Here is a 22,263-nt window from a genome sequence, read left to right as displayed (position 1 = left end):
CAAATCTGGCTCCCTTCCCTGAGGAAGTTATGAAATGCAGAATTACATTGAACCACATCTATCTTTATCTGAGTACCTTTTCTTTTGAGTGAAGTCTCACCTTTCTTCCCTTTTCCTTCCTGAAGAGATTCTTGCTTACCATGCAAGGACTCTAAACAAAATTCAAGACATAAACATTATTGAAAATTTTCTTTAATAGCCTGGGTTACATTGCTTGTACGCGATCAAATGTTATTTCTCACAGATAAACAGTTGTATTCGTGACGTCTTTACTGTGAGCTAAAATTAACCTGAAGACATACTGGATTAAAACTCTTGAATAACAGCCCTGATAGTGCTATTCAATTTGTCACACTGAGAAGTTTGGTCCTAATTTTAGTATCAGTATTTGACAATGGATTTGATTATAAATTCTTCAATGCAACATAGCTGCAGAGTTTTAAAAGTTAGTTATGAGTTCATTTGATGCATATTGCTTGATTTTGATTTATTTCAACTAAATGATCCTTACACAATTAGACAACTAAATCTGTAATAGGAATGATGCCAAAACACCTTGAAGAAGAGCTGAATAACCACACTGTTTTGAGATGGTGCATCCTTGAACTTTTCCTGACCTCATGCCTTGTGATTTCTACATTTCCATTTTGCATTGACCATAGCTTGCAATGTAGAGGATGGTTTGGATCTGGTTATCTTGGATTCCTTGGACTCTAGTACAAAACTATACTGAAAGGGGGAAAATGGGAAACTGATCATCTAAAGGTCAATAAGGCATTCAAATAATAAATTAGTTCCTTGAAAAAATACCCTACATCCCACATTATTCACTAAACAAGTTCAATCATTATCTTCTCTTTGCCCTGGGCTACAGTTTATTCTTCATTGGAAAGAAGAAGATATGGTCCATATATATAATGGAGTATTATGCCTCCATCAGAAAGGAGGAATACCCAACTTTTGTATCAACATGGATGGGACTGGAAAGGATTATGCTGAGTGAAATAAGTCAAGCAGAGAGAGTCAATTTTCATATGGTTTCACTTGTGGAGCATAAGGAATAACACAGAGGACATTGGGAGATGGAGAAGAGAAGTGAGTTGGGGGAAATTGGAGGGGGATACAAACCATGAGAGACTGTGGACTCTGAGAAGCAAACTGAGGGTTTTGGAGGGGAGGGGGGTGGCGGTTTGGGTGAGACAAGTGGTGGGTATTAAGGAGGGCATGTATTGCATGGAGCACTGGGTGTAGTGCATAAACAATGAATTCTGGAACACTGAAAAGAAATAAAATAAAATAAAATGAAAAAAAAAAAAAGAAAGATGGACATATGGGGCAATTTAAAATGTCTATGATGGGGTGCCTGGGTGGCTCAGACGGTTAAGCAGCTGCTTTCAGCTCAGGTCATGATCCCAGGGTTCTGGGATCAAGCCCCATGTCAGGCTTTGTGCTTGGTGGAGGGCCTGCTTCTCTCTCTCCCCTGCAACTCCCCCTACTTGTTTTTTCTCTCTCTTTCTCTCTCTCTCTGTCAAATAAATAAATAAATAAATACCTATGATGGAGATAACCTGTCTGACCTATTATTTATATTTAGAAGTGATAATTATAAGAATGTGTTAATATATAATGCATGTTATGTCTAAACTTCTCAGAACCAACAACCAAGACTCCATAGAAATAAGACATAGAAAAAGATTAACCTTGAAACTTGGTTAGCCTCTATGAAAAGATTTTAAGTATCCAAATAGCAACCACCAAATTCAAAAATAAGTAAACAAACAAAAACCAAACATTTGAACTAGTTGCTTTTTTAGAAATAAGCTTATTAATAATAACAATAAAGTTTAGATAAATTCCTACTTCCTTTAATAACAATACTTTGGATAACCAACTATTTAGCTCTAAACTAGCTCTAAACAAGGCAACAGAGAAAAGAAATTACAAACAGAGATACCTGAATTTATAAAGGACACTGAATTTATAAAGTATTGTGGGCAAGTCCTATTTAGGGCAAGTCTAATTCTACTCTGTTTTTTTTTTTTTTCTTTTTAATCAGTTCTAAAATAGATGTGAAATCTCAAAAATTATTTTTAAATAGCAGCATGGCTATAATACTACTATATTCTGTTACACTGACAACTCTAGTTTTAAGTTAAATTCTGAAGTTTGATAGTGGATTTGATAATAGACCCTTTAATGGGACGCAACTGTGAACTCCTTCAAATTTAATCCCAAGTACATTTGGTATAAAATGTAGAACTACATACAGTGCAGAATCATACAGGGACAAAATGACTGTTTGGACTCAGGGCCCTATGCCTCCTTCTTTACTCTGTTTCCACCCCGATTTTTTAAAAAATAATTTGGTAAATAATTCCTCTTTTCATTTCAACTTCTAAAGATTGTAGTTGGGTGTTTGAGCTGGACATGTTCAGAAGCCTTAGGCTTTCATTTCTGAAAACGTTTAATTTGAAAAAAAATTGTTAATTATTTATATAAAAATAAACGAACCTGCCAGGAACTTTCCTAAAATTGCTTCAGTAAGCTTCCCTGAGCTGTCAGGGCAGCCGCCCATTTCATTGCCTCCCTCTATTGCCCCCTTGATGCCCACACACTGAGCTCTCTTTCCCTTAGGGCGTTATTGTTGGAAGGTAGTAATTAGGCCCCTGGAGATTAACACGTGGATAAGTTTTTAAAGATCAGGTACTAGGCCTCTCCTCAGTGAAAAAAAGAGACAGATGCAAGCACTCTTTCAAGCAACAATAGCTTTATTATTCCTTCCATGCACAGTATTCAAGAATACAATTTTATTTTTTATTATTATTTTTTAAAGATTTTATTTATTTATTTGACAGAGAGAGAGAGAGAGAGAGAACATGCAGGGGTGGTGGGGGAGGGAGAAGCAGGCTCCCCACTGAGCAGGGACCCTGATGTGGGACTTGATCCCAGGGCCCTAGAATCATGACCTGAACCGAAGGCAGATACTTAAGCGACTGAGCCACCCAGACGCTCAAGAATACAAATTTAAAATCACAAACAAACTTCAGAAACTTAAAGACTGAACTGTGTTATAACCAGGAACGTGAGAGATTGGTTTTGGGGAATGGCTCAGGTACACAGCTCCCCCAGATTGCCACCAGACAGAGGGGGAGGGAGGTCATGGTAGGACAGCAAGGTCAGAGTTTAAAAGACTATTTTGGATGAGTCTAGGCTTACTCGAGTCACTGTGAAAACTGTTCTCCCCAATTCTAAACAGCATTTTAAAGATTTCTATTTTTCCTCCAGACCTCTGAATTTTTTTTTTTAATTCCTAATGAGGTAGTGGGAAAAGGGCATATATATTTAATTCATGGTTTTGTGCTTTTATTGTTCATATGATAAAAAAACATTTCTTTAGAATTTGCGTGTTTTGCCTTTAGTCAAACCCCATTTTATTGGAATACAATGGTCTTTAATAGAACATGATATATGTTACTTAAGTCTTCAAATTTAAATGTTTAATATAAATAAATTCAATTAAAAATTCACATCCATCTCAAATGTCCATGAAGCACAAAGATTCTGGAATTTGAAAATACAATGCTGACACAAGATCAAAGATTCCTGGGTAGACTTGTGGTAATGCACAGCCAGCTACTTACAAAGCTAAAACCAGACACGAGAACCATATTTGCTTCCTATACATAGCACCAGATTGATACTAACATGCTACCAGTATTGGGCACTGCAACAAATGAGCCCTTCACTTTGGTCATTACGTTTATTGTCTACCCCTTAAGTTAATGGTCCTTCGTGGTTAAGGGTGTAGAAAGAACTTAAGCTAAAAAGTACTCCCTACACAAACTCTTTAAGTGTATATACTATAAATTACAACCATATACATTTCCCTGAGATTCCAGGTGCTCATTTCTATCCTTTTATTATCACGTGTACTCACACAGATAATGAAGTTACATATGAATTCTAGACCCTGATGAAGGCTGTTGATTTGTTCCTTTATTCTTGTGAACAACCGGTTTTACTACCTCTCATTTTCTGAACATGTTCTCGCTCTACAAAAGCATCAGTCTACTGTTCCACAGACAGATGTCTGTCCTTTTGAGCTGCTCTAAGTTCCTTCTGGTTATTCTCTGTGCCCTTCCTATTCTAATCTGTGGCCTTATTTGAATCAGAAGAACTGGGTATGAGGACTCCATGTTCCCTCCACGCTCTTAGCTACTAAGGACTTTTCCACTTCCATCTGAGCACGTAACGTGGTTTCATACAATTGAGGTTGCTCTAAGTCTGAATCTAAGTAAGTGCAATTTAGAATTCTTTTCTAAGTGAAGATAAGAAACTGGCAAACAGGATTATAAATTATTCTGTCAATCACCTGATGGTGGTTTTCCTTTCGCAGGAGGAGTTTTTGAAGGGGTTTCCTTCTCTTTTTCTGGCTCAGGAGGAGGAGGGGGAGGCTCAGCCAGCGGAACTTCTTCTTTTTTCTCAGCTTCCTTTTCTTCTAATTTCTTTTTAACTTCAAATAGATAATAAGATTGGACCCTTATTAGAGACTCTAGACACCTATTATTTTACTTGAACCAAGATAAGCCTAAATTAATATAAAATTGCCCATACTGATTTAACTGCCCATACCAGTTTTAAGGCTCTCCCTTAAATCATCCAGTCCTTAAAGCTAGGATTTGAAGACTTCCCTGGTTAGAAATATTGTCTTCTTCAGCGATGACGATGATGATGACTACGATGTGTGCACGTGTGTGTAGCTGGTAGAAAGTCTTGTTGACATGGATGCCAAGTGTAAAAGTGACAAGCTAGCTGTAGCTAAGGTAGTGGAATAGGAAAATAAAGGATTACTTCAAAATTAACAGTGGAAAACCAAGGTGAAGAATGCATGAAGAGAAGGTGAAAAAAATTGACAGAAGCCTTGGGGGTGGGAGGGAAACAGAAGGGGAAAGATCTGTGCCTTCCAGACTTCAGGGGGGTAAAAGCATGCAAAGTACATAGAAGCATGCTTAGTACTCAAGTCTTCTTTTTTTTTTTTTTTAATTTTATCTATTTATTTGACAGAGATCACAAGTAGGCAGAGAGGCAGGCAGAGAGAGAAGGAGAAGCAGGCTCCCTGTGGAGCAGAGAGCCCGATGCGGGGCTCGACCCCAGGACCCTGGGATCATGACCTGAGCCGAAGGCAGAGGCTTAACCCACTGAGCCACCCAGGCGCCCCAGTACTCAAGTCTTCTTAGCAATTCTTTAACTCAAGCAGCAACTATGGATTGGACTTGAACTGTTTCTGAAGGAAAGGAAGGGTCCTAACAATGAGGTAAGACTCCTACCACTTACAGCTGATAAGTAGTAAAAACAAGAATAGGCCCAATTCTGGTCGCCAGAGATAGGTCAGTGAAACAGAAGAGAAAAATTGGTGCCCTCTGAAGCTTACATTTTAGTGGTGGTTGGTAAACCATAAACATGCTGAGTAAGTTCATTTATAGAGGGGGTGGTGGTAAGTGCTATGGAGAAAATAAACAGAAAGGAATAAAGATCAGCAGTGCTCGGGGGCAGCTTCTGAAGTTTTAAATGGAGGGCTGAGTAGGATAGAGGAGCCGGTCAGCCTGAGGACCTGAAGGAGCAGAACGCGGCTGGTTCGTGCTTTTCTAGGCTCTTCTTGCTGGTTTGGCCCTTTGCCTCTCACCATTCAGGTTCACCCTTCCTGTCGCGACTTCCCTGGCTGCCCTGGCCTCCCCAGCCTTCCCAGCCCTCCTCGCTGGACATGGCCACAACGTCACTGACTGCACCACAGGCAATGTATACCCTCACTCCTGTGTGGCTACTTTTTTAATACCTATTCCCTTTGCCCTTAGATTATTCCTTTCAATTCAGCAAGCAAGGAGGCTTTATTCTATTAGATGTTTTTCAAAGTGGAAAGTAAGGTGTTTTTTTTTTCTGATTATAAAAGTAATACAGAAATATTGTTTGCAAAAGTCCAAAACAATTTAGACAAATAAGCGGAAAGGGAAATTGCCTGTAGTGTCTCTGTCCCAGTCTTCCTCCACCATAAGTACCATCTGGACCGCCAGATTCTTTCCTATGCATATATATTTAGTACAGAGACATACTTTTTAAAAACATACATTTTAAAAACAAAACCAGGACTATTTTATATATAACCAGCTTTTCCCTACTTAAAAGTATACAGGGTCATTTTTTTTTTTTTTTTTTTTTTTTTGTCAGAGAGAGAGAGAGGGAGAAAGCAAGCACAGGTAGAGTGGTAGGCAGAGGCAGAGGGAGAAGCAGGCTTCCTGCCGAGCAAGGAGCCTGATGTGGGACTCGATCCCAGGATGCCGGGATCATGACCTGAGCCGAAGGCAGCCGCTTAACCAACTGAGCCACCCAGGCGTCCCCAAGGGTCATGTTTTACCTCAATGTATACAGAAATACCACATCCTTTTATTTTTTATTTTTTTTAATTTTCTTAACTTAATCAGGACATTTAATTCAGAGTATTGGGCTAGGTCAATGGTTTTGATGATAAAATATTTGTTAAAATGATTAACCCATAGGAATGTAAATCTTAAATAAGTGGCAGTTTTTAATGTAGTCAGTGATTAGAATGTAAAATCTTCAGGAAGATGTTGAAGTGAGTCTGACAAATGGCAACAACAATCTGATTCTAACCTGTAGATGTTTGAAGCTACAGCTTAGAATTGTGGTGCTTTTGCCTTCCGACCAAGACTCTAGGATCACTGTGGGTGGTTTCCTCTAGCCTCCAGCCTAATTTCTGTCAAATAACACATTAAGCTGCTTAAATAATATATGGATTGGTATTTGTTTTGTCTGAGAGCTTCACATGGGTGGTTATTGGGAGGAGACATCTGGACATGGGAGCTTGTCTTCCTAAGCATATGCTCCTAGAACCTCATGGTATTTATGGCTTACACCTATGTGCTATTTTGGGGTCAGTTAATTGATACGTTATAGTGGTTAGGCCAGGAATATAGTGATAGGAGACAGCAGGCTATCAAGGCAGTTTTAGAATCCTTGTGGTGTTACTAACTTTGACTTTTTTATTATGCCAAGAAGCTGCAGTTGTCAATACAATTAGCAGTGACTGATAAATAAAAGGAAAGATTTATTTTTCATATCATTTTGCAAAGGTAAATTTCTCCACTGAAATCTGGCCTTAGCAGTGTATTAGCCTAAGATCCGTTTCAATAATAAATATCAATAATACTATGAAAAGCTAGTGGGCAATTGTTATTGGTTGAATGAAGAAGGAAAGAGGTCAGGATGGTTTAATGTGATGAGATGTATTCCAGAAGAAGGCTCATAAAATAAGTAGTTAATAATCAATGAACTCATGCCACATCAAGATTTGGGGGAAATAAACTATCTAGGATTTCATCCCAAAGGAGGGTTAACTCCTAAGTTTAATACTGAAATCTTCACTCTTTTCTATAACATCCTTAATCTATTGTTTTTCCTCATGAAAAATACTTTCAGTTTTCATTTTGATTAAATTAAAGTACAGAAAAATATCTTATTTAGAAATCTCTGCAGCAGAGAGCTAAATTCAGGAGGAGAAGATACTTGTAGGTAGTATAACCCAAATAAAATAGAGAACTTGGCAATCGCATGTTCATTTTTTCCTAAACTCATTAAAACCACACATTTTAGTTACATAAGTTCAAAATTATAAAGAAATGTTATTACCTTTATTCTCTTTTTTTGTTATTTCAGTCGTAAACATTTCTTTTACTTTGTGACATAAAGACTCTTTATCTACTTCAGCATTGATTTTTATCAAAATATTTTCTGGCTCTGTAAACCATTGCTCCAATAATGGCCAGTTGTCCAAGAAGCCTATAATCCTGCAAAAATATTGTATAATAACATATACCAATTAAAATATTTGAGTAACATTAGGTATAATTAACTTGGCATGCATAATGAAAATATGAGCTGCCAATGTAGTTAAACTGAAAAAGGAAGTCTAAAAAATATACAGGCAATGAATTATTATTTATTTTGAAGAAGAAATTATTTAATACCATCAAGCCATATTTTTTGGAGATGTGTGAGGGTAAAAGAAGATTTGAAAAGGCCACCATTTTAGGAAACCTTCAGTGTAAGTTTGGTTCACTAAGTGGAAATCTACAGGAAGATCGCCTGCACTCACTGTAGAATTAACTCTGAGCACACTTCTCATGGTAGCTACAGCCTGAGCTAAAGCCTGAGGTCATCTGTTTTTCTCTTACAGACAGAAATCAAAGAAATCTTTGAGTAAATGTGAATAGCTCAGCCTTACTTGCTTGACTCAAAAATAATCTTGGGATGATTCCTGAAACTGTCTTATCTTCCTTATGGATAGATAAACTTAACTGTAGTTAGTTAGCTAATTAATATAGGTAATTACTTGTCTCTGGCCCACCTCCTATTTTTAGACTTCTCCAGGTTTCATAAAATTGTCTAAGTTTTCTCTTCCAATGAATAAACTGTGCACAACCAAGAGAAGGGTGTTTTTATTTTGGGGGGAATTTTTTTTTTTTTTTTTTTTGTATAATATCATTTTAGCAATGGAAGTTGTTTTAAACTATACTCCGGCCGGATGCCTAGCTCTTTGAAATATCATGACCTTCACTGGCATTTGCTGAATGAGGGCTAAATTAGGATCCCATGTAATGAACCATAAAGGGAAGTGTCACCTGATTTAATTCTTCCCTTCCCAGTCCATGATGATTTGTGCTCTGAATACAGAAGCTAGCACATAAATTTTTCACTCAACATCAAAACTTTTTAGCTTTGTTTTACTTGTAAAAGGCTGAATGCTAGAAAATACATCTTTTTTCCTCCCAAGATCTGATGATTCCAAAGTGACTGATGGTCAGTCTGTTCAAAGGGCAAGAAGTAAGAAGCAGGACAGTGAGTTTTAGACTAACCTATGCTGAATCTGGTCTCTTAAATTCTGGTCCTCATCCATAGCTTGGTTTTCAGGAGTGACATGTTGAGTGATGTCTCCATGAGACGTTTCACTTGAAAATCCTTCAGCTATGATATAAAAATTATTTAATTAGATAATTTGCTAAACCAAAGTTGCAATAGCACTGCTAAAATTTACTGATGCCAGACAACCAATTGATATGATCCTGCCATTGTTCTAATATTCACTAAATATTAGCAACATGTTGAAAGCATATAGTTTCGGAATCAGATTCAAATTTTCCTTGGCAACTGAAGAAAATGACATGCTATACTACATTAAAGAGGAGCTGTAGTTTCAATGCATAGGATCTCAGAACTGACTCTGAAGAGGTGAGAATGAAAAGTGGTGTGTCATGATGAATAACAAACTAGGAAATAATGAGAAAATCAACACTATGGTATAAAGACTAAGAATGAAATAACAGGGCAGCCATAAAGTCAAACATATGTAAAAATTATTTGTTAATAGTATATTACATTCCAATAAAGCAAATTACCTTTCTTTCTAGACTCTGTGCTATTTCCTTATGAGGTAGACCTAAAGAAACCGACCACAAGAGACCAAAAACAAAAACAAAAACATCTTCAACAGCTCTGATTGAATCCTATTCAGGATTGAATGGTACAAAGTCCAGAAAACTCATGAACTTAGAATAAATGGAAAATCATAAAGAAGGAAGAGGGCCTTGAACTAGATTAAAAGGAATTCAATCAATGCAAGGGAACCCTGAAGGGTGATCTAATCGTGTTCAGGAAAATGGAGGACCCTCACAGGATACAGAGATCAGTTTGTCTCCATTTACATTTAGGATTGAAAAAGATGAAGTGATTTGCAATACAGAATAATGCTTTTAAGTTATTTATAAAACCCAAAGATAAGTGAGGTCCGTGATGGGTGGTAGTAGAAGGCTGTGGGAGCTCTTCTCAGGAGGTGCTATCCTGCAACATCTCATGGTCACTATCTCATATTTGTCATGGACTTCAGCACTTCAGTCAGCTTGCCTCTCTCCCCAACTCCACCCTGGCACTGGTCCCTTCCCTTTCTCTCCACTTGTGGCACTCTCTCTCCAAGACCATGTCCACATCCTGAATTTTGTGATCACTTTGAATGGCTCCATCTCTGCAATCTTAATGACCTACAGTCCTACTATTTGTCTTTCTTGCTCTCCCATGTAGCTGATGACTCTTTGAACATCACTCAAGTTTCTACATCCTTTCTTCTAAATTTACCAGCATTATTTTGGCTTTTTATTTTCTAGCAAGCCCGAGTTACATGGTTGAACACTTCACCTTCTCTTCTTCATCTGACAATTTCAACTTGTGTCCATCAGCTACACCAGCCTTAGCTGATATTTATCTCTCTTTCCAAGTCTACACTTGTACTGGTAGGCATCTTTGAAGGAAAATATGCCATTTCATGACTTGTAACCTGACTAATTCCTTGGCTCAAAAATCAGCTGAGTAAATAGATAGATAGTAGATAGATAGATAAGAGATAGATATATAGGTAGATAAACAGATAACTAGACAGATAGATAGGTAATCTGAGATAAGCTTCTTGAGAGTTATCTTCACTCATGCTCTCCACCTCCTCACCTCCCATTCATGCCTCAGTCCACCTAAGACCATCCTTCCTGGTCCCCTACTCCACTGAAATAGCTCTTGTTCTAGTCACCAAAACATCAAGGTCAATGGACATGTTTCAGTCCTTATCTTACTTGATTTCTCTGTTGTATTTATAAGTAAAATTTAGCACACAATTCTTAAATACTTTTACACATATTATCTTATTTTCACAACATAACTTGAAAAGCAACATTATGATTCTGTAATGGGCCTCAAATTGCACAGCTCATAAATGACAAAGAAGGGATTTGATTCCAGTCAATCTGACTCTAGGCTCTGGACTTTTTTTTTTTTTTTCTGGACTTCTTTTTAATGTTTAAACTGTTTGTTGAACTATACCCTCTGAAAAGAATGAATATATGAATATATAGCTCAATGACCTCACAAACTGAAGAGAGCATCCAGTTCAATGAATAAACATTATCAGCCCTGGAAACCTCTCCCATTTCTTCTCAGTTAGTGTTAGTCAGAGAAGTTACCCATACAGAGCCTACGCCCAAAACCTCTCTATACCTCTCTCTATATTATGAACACTGCTGCTCCCTCTCAGGCTGGCCAAAGGACTAAGGCACTGGCTAAAAACCCAGACATCCAATTTGTCTCCCATTCTGACACAGCCTTGTGCTCCTAGACTGCCTGTTCTCTCTCCATGCGTCTCCCTGGTTTCTGGCCTATTGTCTTTGAGTCTGGTCCCTTCCTCTCTGCCCAGCCTTGACTAGCCTGATGTTCAGCCTTTGATCCCACTGGGTTTTGGCTGTAGAGTGCTTCCTTGTGACACCGTTCTTCAGGCTTCTCCACAGCTTGTTGTACCCAAACCTAGAGAATGGGCTCCCACACCCCAGCCTGAGCCTTAGGACCCCAGCCTTTACTATTCTGGGATGGGAATAGTATGACTTGATTTTGAAATTCTGTCCTTTCTTGGTTTATGAGATATAATTTTCCCTGGCTGGGGGCTGAGTTAATCACCAGTGGCCAATGATTTAATCAATCATGCTTTTTAGAGCCTCCACAAAAGCTCTAAACCAAGGGCTTTAGAGAGCTTCTGCTATAGTGAACACATCCACATGCCAGGAGGATAGTGTAACCCGAACTCCATGGGGACCAAATCTCCTGAGCTTGAGAGTCTTCCAGACCTTGCACTGTATTCCTCTTCATATGGCTGTTCATTTGAATCCTTTATGATATCCTTTATAATAAATCAGTAACAGTAAGAGTGCTAAGAGTTTTATGAGCCATTAAAGAAAATTCAAACCTGAGGAAGAGTCATGGAAACTGGCAATTTGTAGCCAAGTTAGACAGAAGTGTGGGTAACCTGGGGAATCTACTACTTGAAATTGCATGTAAAGTTGGGGGCAGCCTTGTGGGGCAGAGGCCTTAACCTATAGAGTCTGCCCTAACTCCCAGTAGTTAGTGCCAGAATGGAATTAAACTGTAGAATACCCAGTTGGTCTCTCCAAGAACTGGAGAATTGGGTTGTGTAGGAAACCCACACATTTGGTGTCAGAAGTGTTTTGGGTAAAGAAAGTTTTCCTTTAATATCTCTAACAATATGGGACGCCTGAGTGGCTCAGTTGGTTAAGCAGCTGCCTTCGGCTCAGGTCATGATCCCGGCGTCCTGGGATCGAGTCCGACATCGGGCTCCTTGCTTGGTGGGGAGCCTGCTTCTCCCTCTGCCTCTGGCTGCCACTCTGTCTGCCTGTGCTCACTCTCGCTTCTCTCTCTATGACAAATAAATAAATAAAATCTTTAAAAAATATATCTCTAACAATACAACGAGGCATTTTATTATATAGATTGTGAAACTTAGTTTTAGAATCACAAAGTAACTTTTCCAAGGTCAAACATCTCATAACTTGGAAAGACAAAGCTCAAGAAGTGCTTTTCCCATAAGTATTTAATTTGTGGAATAAAGTAATACTTTCATTTCAATGCCAAAAAGTAGTTAAATAAACTGTGAGTGTTGGAAAGACTATTCAACTCCACCATGTGAGGACTCCAGTCAACTGATACTTCTTCCTCTGACTTCACACATAATCTCAAGGAAGGAGGTTACCAGACCCTTGCTTGCAGAACAGATATGTTTTATGACCTTCATTAGGGTGACCCACCAAGGTCTACTAGACAGCCACAAGAAGCTCCTCCATGCATGCAAATCTCAAAAAGGGTGTCCCTGTGCCTGGGGAGCTGCCAGGTTGAGGGAAGGGTTCAGTGAGATGCATGCAGTCAGCATAGAATTCTCTGCTAGTTCTCTGCAGTGCTGAACGCCACTAGTTAAAGCAAGAGGAAATGTGCTCTGCTAGATAATTCTGTGGAAATCTGAAATGGATTCTTTATTACCACTTATAATTGTAAGTGGGAGTATTCACTGATTCAGTCAAAGAAGGAATGAACAAAGAGCTTTGAAATATAAAAAAGAAGATTGAAAGAAAGGAAAAAGTGTTCAGCTTACTCATTGTGTCATTCATGCGATCCAGTGAGGAATTATCTGAAATATCTAATAACATGACAAAATCAAGTGCAGAAGGGGGAGAAGGCACTTCTTTGGAGGCTGTAGGGTCAATAGCCAATGTGGATATCTGTGCTTTCTTTTCCTCCAGTTCTAGGACCTCTCTGTTGCAGCCCGTGAGAGCTTCCTCCAGAAGCTTTGCTTGGTTTAACGTCATTGGAAAACCATCTAAGACCCATCCTTGATCCACAGGTATCTCCCTAAATGGAAAATGGACATGGCATTAACATTTTGATAGATACAAACACTTTGGAAGTAACAATACAACAAATTTTGCCTTTACCTTTCCTTTAACTCCACGGTAACCTCCTTCCACACAAATATTATTACTTTGTTGCTAAAATTAGGCCTATTAATGTACCCTAATCACTCCTTTGCTTAAAATCTTTCTGTAGGTCCCTGCTCCCTCCAAATCTATTCCAGAGGCCATAAAATGGTATTTAGAACTAACTGGCCACAACTTTCTTCTCTATAGTGTCTTATCTCTCCCATTCTTGAACCATATACTTCAAACAAACTGATCTCACTGTAGGAGAATGTGTTGCATTTTCTAGCCTGTGTTCATAGGCAGTTCCTCCTTTAAACCTGTTTCTCATCTACACATAGTGGGACAACATACCTCACAGGGCAGTGTGATAAGGATATTTATAAGGATAAACTGAAATGAAAAAAAAAAGATAAACTGAAATGATTCATTTTAAAAACCCAGCATCAAGCTTAGCACACCGTGGATAATCACATTGCCAATCTGGAGAGTTCCTCTTACTCCCCACAAACCAGCATGGAGCCAGAAATGCCTAATCTGAACTCCCCTGGCTCTCATTCACTTTGCTCTACAATTAATAATTACTGTATTTCTTGAATGAGAAATATTCAAATAAGTCTTCCTTATCTCAATTAGATAATAAGTTGCTGGAGCGTGAGGAGTATTTTTTGGGTTTTTGCTTTCAGGGCAGCATCCTCCATAGAGAATAAGAGCTCCAAGAATTATTATTTTAGGTCTCTAAGTTGAAAAAGGGTATGAAAAGGGAAGAAACTTCAACTCTGCTCTTCTAAATCCCTAATTATGTAAAACTGAGATTCTGATTTTTGCATTAAAAGTTATGACTTCATTTCTTTTTCTGTTAGAACTCACATAGTAAACAATATAATCTCCTTCTCTCTAGGGCAACCTCTCTTCTCTCATTGCCTTCCTATCCCACACTGACCAGTCTTTGGATCCCTGGGTTCACTTCCTCCTCCTGAAAAGTTAAACAAGGAAGGGCACTGGCCTGTGACCAGACAGTTAGGGTCCTTCTGCTCTAAAATGTGTCCCTTGGCTTTTCCAAGTATCTAACTTCTCCTTGAATTCCCTGCAAGGAATAGAACCTGACCTGTATTCACATCTGCCTGAGAGAAGTCAAGACTGGTCAAGTGGGGGAAGTGAAATATAAGCATGTAAATCACAAAACATATCTTAAAAATAAAAAAAGATTTTTATACATTATTCTTTTTCTACTTCTATCTGATAAATAATATATTAGTAGATTAAAAAATACATACTTAATAGCATTTACCAAGATGTTAACTAGCAACATGTCAGAAATGCTCTTTCCTTTCTTCAGCAACTTTTCTGATTTTGCACCAAGCCGAGCACGCACAGTCAGCTGTGAAAATAAACAATGAATGGTAGAGTACAGCTAATTTAAAAGTCAGAATCTGATACTTGGGGGAAAAAGTTAAATGGGCATGCTCCCTGGTGAAGACACTGATGGTCTGGCACAATTCTGGAGTCAGCCAAGCATTAGGGGAAATGTGTACGTAGATTTTGAGGCTCCTTTGTTGTGATTCCCTCCTTTCCAAGATCTTCCTCTCATGTTTCAGCTGCTCTGACATCCCCAACCTTCATTTTCTAATGCCTTCAATTGAAACTATGGAAAATTTCTGCTTGTGTTCTATGCTACGCAGATGTGGCATGTCTCTGGGATAACCTGTACCTGCATAGCTCTTGCCCGGGGAAGTTCCCTTCATTGAATGATCCAATTTCATGCAATTTCTGCTGGTTTATGCTGCTTGTCTGTCTGCTTCTTTGCTTTTTATGATTTTCTTTTGGCCTTCAAATAATTTGCTTTTCTATCTTGTCCAGCATTTATAATGTTATCTGTAGAAGGGCTGGTCCAATAGAGCTGCTCTATCAACAGGAAATTCCCTGGAGCTTATTCTTAAATCACCCACTAGTGAGTATTTTGTAAGCCAAATGATATTAGGCCTCTACTCAAAACCCTGTAATGTTTCCCTGTTTACTTCAAATGTCCTAACCATGCCTATAAGGCTGACCTGATCTTTTCCCTTCCTGCTCATCTCTCTACCTCATTCATGCCATACTATTATCCACCTCACTGGCCAGGCATCTTCCTGCCTCATGGCTGCCACCCAGCTATTTCACTGCCTGAAACGCTGCCACAGACATATGTGGCAGCTTCTCTCAAACTTCTTTCAATTTTGTTAAACCTCACTTTCTCAAGGAGGCCTACTTCACTTAATACAGTAATCTTCCCTTTTTCCCCACCTCCCTGGCCTTGGCCTGTGCTTCTTACCCCTTACTGCACTCTACATTTTCTTTCCTCCTGGTTCGTTACCATCTAATGCATCATATGATTCATTTACTGCACTTATGGTTTGTTATCTGTCTCTTTCTATTAGAGTGTAAATTCCTTAAGGTCCAGGAACCCTGTCATTTCTGTTCACTGATATATTCCAGATAATTATAATAGTGCACACACAAAAAAGTGAGCCCTTTTGAATTGAATATGGAATTTGGAGGATTTGTAACTCAATAAAGGCATTTATAAAAAATATGCCTAATCCTTCTGCTAATTTGTATTAATTGTATTTGTAAATATATGGAGTTAAATTATAAATTCCCCTTTATCACTTTCTCTAAGCCCATTTCCCTCCCCAATGGCTATCATATTTATAGTTTGGTATATCCTTCCCAAATTTTTCTATCTTTAAGTAGTCCTGAAATCTAAAATATTTGAAATCTAAAATTGTTTTCTAGGGGTGCCTGTATGGCTCAGTCAAATAAGCGTCCAACTCTTGATTTTAGCTCGGGTCATGATCTCTGGGTCATGAGATTGAGCTCCAAGTTGAGGTCTCTGCTAAGATTCCTTCTCTCCCAACAGGAATGCTCTTGGTGGGAATGCTGCTGGTAGGAAAGCAAACTGGAGCAGCCACTCTGGAAAACAGTTTGGAAGTTCCTCAAAAAATTAAAAAATAGACCTACCTTACGACCCAGCAATTGCACTACTAGGTATTTATCCAAAGGATACAAATATAGTGATTCAAAGGGGCACATGCACTTAATGTCCACAATACCCAAGATATGGAAAGAACCCAGATGTCCATTGACAGATGAATGGATAAAGAAGATGTGGTATGCAGAGGATATTAAGCTAAGTGAAATACGTCAGAGAAAGAAAAATACCAAATGATTTCACTCATATGTGAAATTTAAAAAACAAAATAGATGAATATATGGGAAGGGAAGGAAAAATAAAATAGATGAAAACAGAGAGGGAAGCAAACTGTAAGAGATTCTTAACTATAGGAAACAAACTGAGGGTTACTGGAGGGGCGGCCGATGGGGGGATGGGGTAACTGGGTAATGGGCATTAAGGAGGGCACTTAATGGGACACCTGGGTGACTCAACCAGTTAAGCATCTGCCTTCGACTCAGGTCATGATCCCAGGATCCTGGGATTGAGTTCTGCATCGGCTCCTTGCTCAGCAGGGAGTTTGCTTCTCCCTCTGCCTGCCTCTCCACCTGCGTGTACTCTCTCTCTTTCTCTGACAAATAAATAAATAAAATCTTTTTTAGAAAAAAAGGAGAGCACTTGAAGTAATGAGCACTGGGTGTTGTATGCACCTGATGAATCACTAAATTCTACCTCTGAAACTAATAATACACTATACGTTAATTAAATTGAAATTAAATTAAAAAATTTTAAAAGATATTAGTTGGAAAAAAAAAAAAGATTCTCCCTCTCCCTCTCCTTCTGCCCTGGCTCTCCTCTAAAAAAACAAAATAAAAACAATAAAATTGTTTCTCAAAGTGAAATGCATAATAAAGGTAATTAAATGTAATAAAAATAAAGCAGATAAAATCTCACTTGATTAATCAGGACATTCTATTTGATGACTAAAAGATGTCTCCATATACAGAAAAGCAACAATATACAAGGAAATATTAGTTTCCATTAGAAGTAATAGTCAGTGAATTATAAATATTTCTTCCAGAGATTACTACAAAATTCTGTAGAGTCAGCACTAAGTCTAAGAAGAAATTCTGGAAAAAATTATTTAAAGGTAAAGAGAGTAGGAAAGGAAATAAAAGTAATAAATTAAGTGGTAAAGAAAAATACATAAATATAAACTTGACATAAGACTAACTTTTTTTTTTAAGATTTTATTTGTTTGATAGTGAGAAAGAGAGAGAGAGCACGCACAAGTAGTGGGGAGCAGCAGGCAGAGGGAGAAGCAGGCCTCCCGCTGAGCAGGGAGCCTGATGTGGGGCTTGATCCCAGGACTCTGGGATCATGACCCGAGCCGAAGGCAGACACTTAACGACTGAGCCACCCAGGCGCCCCAAGACTAAATTTTTTTAAAAAGCACACATATACCTTCTTACCTGGCAAAACTGAATAGCAATTTCCACCACTTTATTTTTATTTTTTTTTAAAGATTTTTATTTATTTATTTGACAGAGAGAGATCACAAGTAGATGGAGAGGCAGGCAGAGAGAGAGAGAGAGGGAAGCAGGATCCCTGCCGAGCAGAGAAACCGATGCGGGACTCGATTCCAGGACCCTGAGATCACGACCTGAGCCGAAGGCAGCGGCCCAACCCACTGAGCCACCCAGGCGCCCCCTTTTTTTTTTTTTTTTTAAAGATTTTATTTATTTATTTGACAGAGAGAGATCACAAGCAGGCAGAGAGGCAGGCAGAGAGACAGGAGGAAGCAGGCTCCCTGCTGAACAGAGAGCCCGATGCGGGACTCGATCCCAGGACTCCGAGATCACGACCTGAGCCGAAGGCAGCGGCTTAACCCACAGAGCCACCCAGGCGCCCAATTTCCACCACTTTAGAGATAAAGAATATAAAGAAAATTAAGTAAATTAGATTTAGCTAATATTTTACCATCATATTTACTTTAAATGAAAGAGGAGCACATTGCTATTTCGTTCCATTTGAAGACATAGCAAAAAACTATGAATCACGACATATTTCAATATACTAGTAGCCAAAATTAGAATATCGTACTTACTTCAGAGAAACTATCACTTGATTTGACTTCTTCAACTTTTGTAGTTTTATTTGTCTCAGTACCTAGCAACAAAAAAGTGGCAAGAACAAACTCCAGTATTTATTTCCAACAACCATCTTAGTATTTGATCATCTATGGTTTTGGACAGACGGGTTATTGGATCCAGCCACGCCTGAGATGCTCAGAGGAAAGATCATCACAGCATGGCTTCACCTTCCTTTCAAGACATTAAAATTCTGCCATTATGTGGCTTGGAGTTTTTTACTTCCTGCCTTCCATTATGGCTCACCCGTAATAATACCATTAGAAGTACTTAAATACAGTTTAAATTTTCTTTTCAGAAAACCAGCCAAGTTTCTCAAGAAAATTTGTTAAAATGTTAATTCATTAATTTTTATTTTCCTAAATTATCAATTTCTAGGTAATAAACATGTGTAAACATAGAAAATTCTAGAAGTCAGAAGGGTTTTTAGTTAAAATCTATAGAAAAAAAATGTTTTCAGAGTCCGTTTATAATTAATTGGGCTTTTGTAACAAAATATGTCATATAATACTTAGAATGGTTTTAAAGTCAATTCAAATTACCTTGTATGATACACATAACTGAAATAAGGGACAGATCATGCCCTTTTAAAAGATGGAAACCACAGCCTCTCTAGACCAGAATGCTCACCACACCATTCAGGGGTGATGATGATAATCACTTTGGCTCAGGGGGATCTAAAATTCACACTAGAAAATGAGGAAATTGTTAAATATGTCAAGAAAAGAAATTTAAGACTTAACATTGTTTCCTTAAATGTTTCTAAAAAGCATCTAAAAGACTAGAACCCAGATCCTAAGTGAGATAACTTTTCATTAGGTTTGGAGGAATGATTCTATTTATATGCCCTGCCCAAGGTTGGAAATAAACTTAACTTTATCTAGGGAACCACTCTTCAGGTGGGTGCAAGAGAACAGACCTTGCAGCCTCCCTCAACACAGGGAACAGAGCAGCAGCAGCTTGCAGGAATCCTGAGCAGTGCCACTCACCTAGATCTGCACAGGCGAGAAGAAACAATATAATTCTGTCTCCCTGCAAAGCCAGGAAGAGGGAAGATTTCTCCTGACTGTTCTCATAAGCACAACAAAACAGAGCAACTACTTGAAAGGGTATAGAAAGAGTCCATCATAATACTCTTCTCTTACCTGTAGTTGTAGACAAAGGTTAGGGGCTTATGTGTGTATCTTGCCCTGTCTGTTAAATGACCAGGTAGACAGCTATGCAAAACTCCCCTTTCTTTCCCTGAAAGCAATTTTGTGCTCACATAACGTGTGCACTTATTATTTATCTGTCTGCCTACCTAATGTAAATAATGGATGATTTGTTTTGGTATTTCACTTACTAAGTATAGTTTTATCTTCCATTTCTGGCAATGTGTTTTCTGAAACTGGATAAGGTGAAGATATATTCTGTAGATCCTTTGGGGAGAAAACACACACACACACACACACACACACACACACACAGAGAGAGAGAGAGAGAGAAATTGTAACATTGTTACATTTTAATAATATTTAATATTTTATTTCTATAAGTAAGGTTTATACTATCTTTCTATAATATTGGTGTTAAGAAGAACTGAATGATTTCTGAAAACAATTAAAATTTGATGACTAAAAAATAAATAAATAAATTTTGAGTACTATTCTTACAGACATAGTAACCTATGGTGTACTCTTTCAAATGACCTTCAATTCTATATAAAATACAGCAACTGCTGTTTTGAAAATATAGTGAAACCTGAGAAAGAGGTAACATTTATGGAAAACCATTTTAGAAAGAATAGTCTTAGCAGTGTCAGTCATAGCTACAAGGGAAAAAAGAAAACCCATGTACATTGTTTATCATCCAATTGATTAAAATACAGAATAAGAGGCAGTCCACACTTCTCCCAATTTTTTTTTTTTTATATTTTCATTTATTTATTTGAAAAGGGGAGAGATAGAAATAGAGAGCACACACAAGCAGGGGGAGCAGCAGAGGGAGAGGGAGAAGCAGGCTTTCCGCTGAGCAGGGAGCCTGATGCAGGGCTCTATCCCAGGACCCTGGGATCATGACCTGAGAGGAAGGCAGATGCTTAACCGACTGAGTGACTGAGCCACCCAGGCGCCCCTTCTGCCAGTTATTTTCATAATTCGTAGTTAAATGGCATTTATCTCATAGCCCATGGAAATGATGCGGATTAAATTCTCTGCTAATTTGTTCAATTGCAGAGACAACATATGGCGAGGGAAAAGAATACTGGATTTAGAATCTGGGTTTCCACTCACAGCACTCATCAACAAGCCTTCTGACCACAAGTAAACCAGTTCATACTTAGGCCCTCCACTGTCTCCCCTTTAAATTGAGGGTGCTGGACCACATTTTGAGTCTGAAGATGGAGCCACATTTTCATATTTTTCTGCCTTAGAATCTTCATGCAATGTAGCAAGATGCGATATTGATGGGAATGTGATACAGATAAACCACAAGGAAGACCTCCCCCTTCTCCACCATCCCTCCAATTGAGATCTACTTGCAGATTGAATTCAGCCAGCCAACTATTCTTTATATGGTCCCTGGACATCCCTCTGTGGAAAAGCACTGTGAGCCAGGGGACCAAGCCTGGCATCCCCCTCTGCCCCTTCTCTGCTCTGCTCCAGTATCTGCCTCAGCTACCGCCCAAAGCTGGCACTGGTCTTTAACTATGCAATGGATACTCTGCTGTTGGCCACTGCCAGGGGCTCAGTGATGAAATATCACTCCAGGAGCTGATGACTTGGTGAACTGCCCTCTTCTAGCACTCATACCCCACCCTCCTCCAATCCCTTGCAATTCAGCTCCTTCATCCCCTTATTAGTCCTACCAGCCTGTGGCTCTTTCTTCAGGAGACAGTCTCCAGCTGATGGTAATGGGGCATGAAGTGGGCCAACCACCCTGCATGACCCATCGGGCAAACTGGGGTGTATTATGGGGGTGTCAGGGAGAAATTTTCTCTCATTATATAAATACCCACATAATAACCTTGATTTTGTCTCTTGATCCATAAAATCTAAAGTAGTTTCTCTCTGGGCCTTTACAGAAAACTTCGCCAACCTTAGGTCTAGAAGATCTCTTAGATTCCATCCAGCTTCAAATCTCTAAAATATGAGGAGCAGAAAAGAAAACTAAATTCACACTTGCCTGGATTTCTTTGCTCTTCTCTTGCAGAACTGGTAAAGTCTTTTCTTCAGCTTCTTTCTCAGTTGGCAGAGCCTCACTAATTTTTTCCTTGTCATGAAATGCTTTGATAGCTTCTTGGACAAGAGTGTCGATAGAAAGTATCTGAATAGGAAAGTCTAAAGTGCAAAAGGCAATTTTATTAATATCTTTTCATTTAGGAAATTGACATAACTATCCTTCTGTGCTGTCTTCATCCAATAACGCCATCTCTTGGGTCTCCTACAACTGTCTTTTGGATCAAGCCACTTCTTTTTTATTGTGGTAAAATTCATAAAACGTGAATCTAACCATTTTAACCACCGTAAGTCATACAACTCAGTGGTATTTAGGTCATCCATGTTGTCCAACCATCACCATTATCTTGTTCTAAAAAATTTTCATCACTCAAAGAGAAAGCCCTGTACCCATTAAGCAGTTACTCCTTATCTCTCTATCCCTGTCCCTGCAACCACTAAGTTGTCATCTGTCTCTATGGATTTGCTTATTCTGGACATTTCATATAAATGGAAACATAAAATATATAACCTTTCATGTCTCATTTCTTTCAGCATCATGTTTTCAAGGTTCATCCACATTGCAGCTCATAGCAGTACCTCACTCCTTTTTAATGACT

General features: G+C 38.6%; 1 protein-coding gene across 1 annotated transcript in view; it reads right to left on the bottom strand.

The window, feature by feature from the left end:
* The window catches only part of SPEF2 (sperm flagellar 2), a 172,170-nt gene that overhangs the window by 73,214 nt on the left and 76,693 nt on the right, over window positions 1-22,263 (bottom strand). The window contains 9 exon segments of the mRNA XM_047731556.1: window positions 101-151; window positions 4,373-4,513; window positions 7,702-7,859; window positions 8,928-9,036; window positions 13,046-13,302; window positions 14,645-14,748; window positions 18,407-18,468; window positions 19,792-19,867; window positions 21,612-21,766. Coding sequence (XP_047587512.1) covers window positions 101-151; window positions 4,373-4,513; window positions 7,702-7,859; window positions 8,928-9,036; window positions 13,046-13,302; window positions 14,645-14,748; window positions 18,407-18,468; window positions 19,792-19,867; window positions 21,612-21,766 — 1,113 coding nt within the window.

This window comes from Lutra lutra, chromosome 5 (assembly GCF_902655055.1).
Source record: "Lutra lutra chromosome 5, mLutLut1.2, whole genome shotgun sequence".
Taxonomy (NCBI): domain Eukaryota; kingdom Metazoa; phylum Chordata; class Mammalia; order Carnivora; family Mustelidae; genus Lutra; species Lutra lutra.
Note: the sequence above shows the minus strand (reverse complement) of the source record. Positions and strands in the feature narration are given on the sequence as shown.